Consider the following 7,279-nt stretch of genomic DNA (forward strand, 5'->3'; position numbering starts at 1 on the left):
CGCCACGTCATCACCACCGCCACGTCATCACCACCACGTCACCACCACCATCACCATCATCATCACCACTACTACTACTCTCCTATGTTCTATTGGTATGACAGACAGACAGGCGGGCCGTCTCACCCTCTCCGATGTTCTATTGGTAATTGACAGACAGACAGGCGGGCGTCTCACCCTCTCCTATGTTCTATTGGTAACGACAGACAGACAGGCGGGCGTCTCACCCTCTCCGATGTTCTATTGGTAATGACAGACAGACAGGCGGGCGTCTCACCCTCTCCTATGTTCTATTGGTAATGACAGACAGACAGCGGGCGTCTCACCCTCTCCGATGTTCTATTGGTAATGACAGACAGACAGGAGGGCGTCTCACCCTCTCCGATGTTCTATTGGTAATGACAGACAGACAGGCGGGCGTCTCACCCTCTCCGATGTTCTATTGGTAATGACAGACAGACAGGCGGGCGTCTCACCCTCTCCGATGTTCTATTGGTAATGACAGACAGACAGGCGGGCGTCTCACCCTCTCCGATGTTCTATTGGTAATGACAGACAGACAGGCGGGCGTCTCACCCTCTCCGATGTTCTATTGGTAATGACAGACAGACATGACAGGCGGGCGTCTCACCCTCTCCGATGTTCTATTGGTAATGACAGACAGACAGGCGGGCGTCTCACCTCTCCGATGTTCTATTGGTAATGACAGACAGACAGGCGGGGCGTCTCACCCTCTCCGATGTTCTATTGGTAATGACAGACAGACAGGCGGGCGTCTCACCCTCTCCGATGTTCTGGCCCCTGTTCAGGTCGGTCTTCATCTTGCGTTTTGGTCCTCTTCCCGCGGCCCTTCCGGGCGCCGGCCCCCGTCTCTGCCAGGACCCCCCACTCCACAGCTCATCGGCCGTTACTATGGAAACACACCACAACCGTTACCATGGAAACACACCACAACCGTTACTATGGAAACACATTACACAACCGTTACTATGGAAACACATCACAACCGTTACTCTGGAAACACATCACAACCGTTACTCTGGAAACACACCACACAACCGTTACTATGGAAATACATCACAACCGTTACTATGGAATCACGCCTCTCTTCTGTCGGCCCTCTATAAAGAATGTGTCAATAAACAACAACAAAGAAGAGTAAACGTACACTTGTTGAAGAAGCTTCCATGCCTGACTGGCTGGAGGAGGGTCCTCTGGAGAGCGCCCAGCGCCACAGCGGCCCCGCTGGCCTGGAGGGGAACTGCAACCAGGAGCAGAATACAGCTCTATACACACTAGAGCTAGGACAGCTCTATATAGAAGGGACAGCTCTATACACACTAGAGCTAGGACCTAGCTCTATATAGAAGAGACAGCTCTATATAGAAGGGACAGCTCTATAGACACTAGAGCTAGGACCTAGCTCTATATAGAAGGGACAGCTCTATAGACACTAGAGCTAGGACAGCTCTATATAGAAGGGACAGCTCTATACACACTAGAGCTATGACAGCTCTATATAGAAGGGACAGCTCTATAGACACTAGAGCTAGGACCCAGCTCTATATAGAAGGGACAGCTCTATAGACACTAGAGCTAGGACCTAGCTCTATATAGAAGGGACAGCTCTATACACACTAGAGCTAGGACAGCTCTATATAGAAGGGACAGCTCTATACACACTAGAGCTAGGACAGCTCTATATAGAAGGGACAGCTCTATACACACTAGAGCTAGGACAGCTCTATATAGAAGGGACAGCTCTATACACACTAGAGCTAGGACAGCTCTATATAGTAGGGACAGCTCTATACACACTAGAGCTAGGACAGCTCTATACACACTAGAGCTAGGACAGCACTATATAGAAGGGACAGCTCTATACACAATAGAGCTAGGACAGCACTATATAGAAGGGACAGCTCTATACACACTAGAGCTAGGACAGCTCTATACACACTAGAGCTAGGACAGCACTATATAGAAGGGACAGCTCTATAGACACTAGAGCTAGGACCCAGCTCTATATAGAAGGGACAGCTCTATACACACTAGAGCTAGGACCTAGCTCTATATAGAAGGGACAGCTCTATACGCACTAGAGCTAGGACAGCTCTATACACACTAGAGCTAGGACCTAGCTCTATACACACTAGAGCTAGGACAGCTCTATATAGAAGGGACAGCTCTATACACACTAGAGCTAGGACAGCTATATATAGAAGGGACAGCTCTATACACACTAGAGCTAGGACAGCTCTATATAGAAGGGACAGCTCTATACACACTAGAGCTAGGACCTAGCTCTATATAGAAGGGACAGCTCTATACACACTAGAGCTAGGACAGCTCTATACAGAGGGGACAGCTCTATACACACTAGAGCTAGGACCTAGCTCTATATAGAAGGGACAGCTCTATACACACTAGAGCTAGGACCTAGCTCTATATAGAAGGGACAGCTCTATACACACTAGAGCTAGGACAGCTCTATATAGAAGGGACAGCTCTATACACACTAGAGCTAGGACCTAGCTCTATATAGAAGGGACAGCTCTATACACACTAGAGCTAGGACCTAGCTCTATATAGAAGGGACAGTTCTATACACACTAGAGCTAGGACCTAGCTCTATATAGAAGGGACAGCTCTATACACACTAGAGCTAGGACCTAGCTCTATATAGAAGGGACAGCTCTATACACACTAGAGCTAGGACCCAGCTCTATATTGAAGGGACAGCTCTATATACACTAGAGCTATGACCTAGCTCTATATAGAAGGGACAGCTCTATACACACTAGAGCTAGGACCTAGCTCTATATTGAAGGGACAGTTCTATACACACTAGAGCTAGGACCTAGCTCTATATAGAAGGGACAGCTCTATAGACACTAGAGCTAGGACCTAGCTCTATATAGAAGGGACAGAATACAGCTCTATATAGACTGGGTGAATGAAAAAGAGATGTTATGGAGTCGGCGTTCCTGTGATAGAATTAACTACATGGATGTATTATTATTATCATCATTATTATTACAGTTACTGTTGGAAAGACTTCCATATGAACACGTGAAGCTCTAGAACGTATATATGTATATCTATATATAGATATACATATATAGAACATCCATGTGAACATGTGAAGCTCTAGGACGGACTGCAGAGACCTGGAGGACACTCCGCTCTCATCTTCCTACACAACCCCGCACCTCCAGGTCTACACCTCCTCAACACCACCTCAACACCTCCTCAGCACCTCCTTCCCACCGCCCTGTTGAACACATTACGAACATGGAAAGAAACGCGAAGTTATTTACCTCCGAGTGTGAAACGGAGGGCAAAACAAGCCCGCACGGAGGCCGCCATGTTGGATTCTGTGGGGTCCTTCAGAAGGACGAGGCGGTTAGCATGTGCCTGTTCTAAATAATAATAATTTAATATACCTTACACTAATCAGATACAGCCTGGGAATCAGAGCGATTGTGTGGCGATGTCAGGCTTATATATTTTTTTACATTTTATTTACGACATCATCAACAAATAAATAAATAAATAACGAAGGTGAGCAGGGGTAGCCAACACGGTACAGAGAGAGAGAGAGAGAGAGAGAGAGAGAGATGAGAGAGAGAGAGAGAGACAGAGAGAGAGAGCGAGAGAGAGAGAGACAGAGAGAGAGAGAGAGAGAGAGAGACAGAGAGAGAGAGAGACAGAGAGAGAGAGAGAGAGAGAGAGAGAGAGACAGAGACAGAGACAGACAGAGTCGGAGAGACAGAGAGAGAGAGAGAGAGAGAGAGAGAGAGAGAGAGAGAGAGAGAGAGAGAGAGCGAGCTCTCCTGACCGGATGCAGGTGATCTGTGTCTTAGAGTCAAGGCTGAACAACATCATGTTTCCTAATCTCTTCCGCTGGACTCTTCCACCTGCCGAGGAACAACAGCCGCCACGAGCTCCGTCTGTTTCCCTGTGGGAAATGTTTGTGGAGAAATTTATTGTGGTGGTTCGGATAAAGTAAAGCAGAGCAACACCACCACTCCTCCTCCCCTCCTCCTCCTCCTCCTCCTCCTCTTCTCCTCCTCCTCTCCTCCCCTCCTCCTCCTCCCCTTCTCCTCCCTCCTCCTCACCTCCTCCTCTTCTCCTCCCTCTCCTCCTCCTCCTCTCCTCCTCCTCTCCTCCCTCTCCTCCTCTCCTCCTCCTCCTCTCTTCCCTCTCCTCCTCCTCCTCCTCTCTTCCCTCTCCTCCTCCTCCTCTCTTCCCTCTCCTCCCCTTCTCCTCCCTCCTCCTCACCTCCTCTCCTCCCTCTCCTCCTCCTCTCCTCCCTCTCCTCCTCCTCCTCTCCTCCCTCTTCCTCCTCTCCTCCTCCTCACCTCCTCCTCCTCCTCCTCTCCTCCCTCTTCCTCCTCCTCCCTCTTCCTCCTCCTCCCCCTAGAGACAGGCCCATCCCTCCTCCTCCTCCCCACCTTATGCTCCCTCCCTCTTCCTCCTCCTCCTCCTCCCTCCTCCCTCCTCCCCCTAGAGACAGGCCCCTCCCCCCTGTTCTCCTGATATATAGCGCTCCTTCCTCCTCCCGTTCTCCTCCTCCACCAGCGCAGGTGAGTCCTCCTCCTGCTCCTTCTCCTCCTCCTCCTCCTCCTCTATCATTTACCAGATATATTATATTATATATATATATATATATATATATATTTTTTTTTTTTTTTATGTTTCCTATGGATTACGTTTCTATTTACGATGTTGACTATGTTTTATGTGTTTAATATTTACATGTATGTATTATATTTATGATATTAACTATGTACTTATATTAAGAACATGATTGGCATTCTGCCAATTAAGTTAAAAAAATTAAATCACTTACTATTAATTTATTAATGATATAACTTACTAATGTACTAATGATATAACTTACTAATGTAATAAATATATAACTTACTAATGTAACAATAATGTAACTTACTAATGTAACAATAATGTAACTTACTAATGTAACAATAATGTAACTTACTAATGTACTAATGATATAACTTACTAATGTAACAATAATGTAACTTACTAATGTAATAATGATATAACTTACTAATGTAACAATAATGTAACTTACTAATGTAATAATGATATAACTTACTAATGTAATAATGATATAACTTACTAATGTAACAATAATGTAACTTACTAATGTAACAACAATATAACTTACTAATGTAATAATGATATAACTTACTAATGTAACAATAATGTAACTTACTAATGTACTAATGATATAACTTACTAATGTACTAATGATATAACTTACTAATGTACTAATGATATAACTTACTAATGTACTAATGATATAACTTACTAATGTACTAATGATATAACTTACTAATGTAATAATGATATAACTTACTAATGTAATAATGATATAACTTACTAATGTAATAAAGATATAACTTACTAATGTACTAATGATATAACTTACTAACGCAATAATTGAATTACGTAAGAAGTTACTTAAACAGAACCTAATAACGTGCTACTAACCTGCTAACGAGGACTATCTTAACGGGGTGTTTGTTTCAGCATGGCGAGCGGCTCGGTCCTCAGGCTCCTCCCCCTCCTCTCCGTGGCGCTAGGGGCCCTCAGGCCCCTGGGAGGTAGGAGCCCACCACAGTTAGAATACTCTCAACACAGGGAGACATGCTTCACCACACTTTAATATCTGATGGTTTTATATGCTAAGACATAGTTCAATACCGCAAAACATAGCAAAATACTCTTAAACATGGTTCAATCATTTAATAAATACTAGTTAAAGTTATAGTTATAGTAGTAGTTACTATATAGTTATATAGTATATAGTTAAATATGCAAAAACATAGTTTATTACAGTTGGAATGTTTTAGATCCTAGTTCAATACTCTAGAGTGTAGAACAATGAGACTCAATCAATATGAAACGCAATATCTAGAACAAGGAGACGTATGTGTCCAGCAGCCTATCAGCTGAGCTCTGTGTCCAGCAGCCTATCAGCTGAGCTCTGTGTCCAGCAGCCTATCAGCTGAGCTCTGTGTCCAGCAGCCTATCAGCTGAGCTCTGTGTCCAGCAGCCTATCAGCTGAGCTCTGTGTCCAGCAGCCTATCAGCTGAGCTCTGTGTCCAGCAGCCTATCAGCTGAGCTCTGTGTCCAGCAGCCTATCAGCTGAGCTCTGTGTCCAGCAGCCTATCAGCTGCCCCTCTGCCAGCTGGTCAACCAGACGGTGTCCGTGGAGAAGAACGGCTGTCCCGGGTGCCACCCGGTGGAGACCACCATCTGCAGCGGCCACTGCATCACCATGGTAATACTGCATCAGCATCACCGCATCACCATGGTAACACTGCATCAGCATCACCGCATCACCATGGTAACACTGCATCAGCATCACCGCATCACCATGGTAACACTGCATCAGCATCACCGCATCACCATGGTAACACTGCATCAGCATCACCGCATCACCATGGTAACACTGCATCAGCATCACCGCATCACCATGGTAACACTGCATCAGCATCACCGCATCACCATGGTGACACTGCAGGAGACCACACAGAACATGTGGCTGAACGTCTGTAGACCCCTCAGAGCCGGTGCTGACGCGTGTGTGCTGTGTTGTGTGTGTTGTGTGTGTGAGGACCCGTCCAGGGTGCCCCTCCGGCTCAACAAGCTGGTGCAGAAGGTGTGCACCTACCAGGAGCTGCAGTACCGGCCCCTGGAGCTGCGGGGCTGCGGGCCCGGGGTGGACCCCGTGGTGCACTACCCCGCCGCCCTCAGCTGCTCCTGCTCCCACTGCTCCATGGAGACGTCCGACTGCACCGTGGAGAGCCTGCAGCCCGACTACTGCACCAGCACCGCCCTCAGCTACTACTGACCACCACTGACCACCACTGACCACCACTAACTACCACTAACTACCACTAACCACCACTAACTACCACTAACTACCCATAACACCGTGGAGAGCCTGCAGCCCGACTACTGCACCAGCACCGCCCTCAGCTACTACTGACTACCACTAACCACCACTAACTACCACTAACTACCACTAACTCAACCTTAACCACCATTAACTACCCATAACCCCGTAGAGAGCCTGCAGCCCGACTACTGCACCAGCAACCCCCTCAACTACCACTAACTCACCTTAACTACTACTAATGCATCTTAATGTCACCCTTAACTACCACTAGCACACTGTAACTATAACTGACTCACCTTATCTGCTACTAACTCACCTTAACCCAACCTTAACTACTACTTAGCT

At 46.6% G+C, this 7,279-nt stretch overlaps 2 protein-coding genes across 2 annotated transcripts; one reads left to right on the forward strand and one right to left on the reverse strand.

Annotated features, from left to right (window-relative positions):
- Positions 1-781: 781 nt before the first annotated feature.
- Positions 782-3,386, reverse strand: mrps5 (mitochondrial ribosomal protein S5; the record flags this gene model as incomplete). Its single annotated transcript, XM_084489706.1, is given in 5 exon segments — positions 782-830; positions 832-885; positions 888-910; positions 1,169-1,261; positions 3,321-3,386. Coding segments are annotated over 5 exon segments (268 nt in total), but the record flags the coding sequence as incomplete, so codon positions are not given.
- A 2,174-nt stretch (positions 3,387-5,560) lies between these two features.
- Positions 5,561-6,886, forward strand: LOC311372759 (gonadotropin subunit beta-2-like; the record flags this gene model as incomplete). Its single annotated transcript, XM_084489707.1, has 3 exons — positions 5,561-5,633; positions 6,195-6,313; positions 6,650-6,886. The coding sequence occupies 3 exons, from the start codon at positions 5,561-5,563 to the stop codon at positions 6,884-6,886; spliced, it is 429 nt and encodes a 142-aa protein (XP_084345833.1).
- Between the last annotated feature and the right edge of the window lie 393 nt (positions 6,887-7,279).

This window comes from Micromesistius poutassou, assembly GCF_964030765.1.
Source record: "Micromesistius poutassou genome assembly, contig: SCAFFOLD_1536, whole genome shotgun sequence".
In the NCBI taxonomy this organism is placed as follows: domain Eukaryota; kingdom Metazoa; phylum Chordata; class Actinopteri; order Gadiformes; family Gadidae; genus Micromesistius; species Micromesistius poutassou.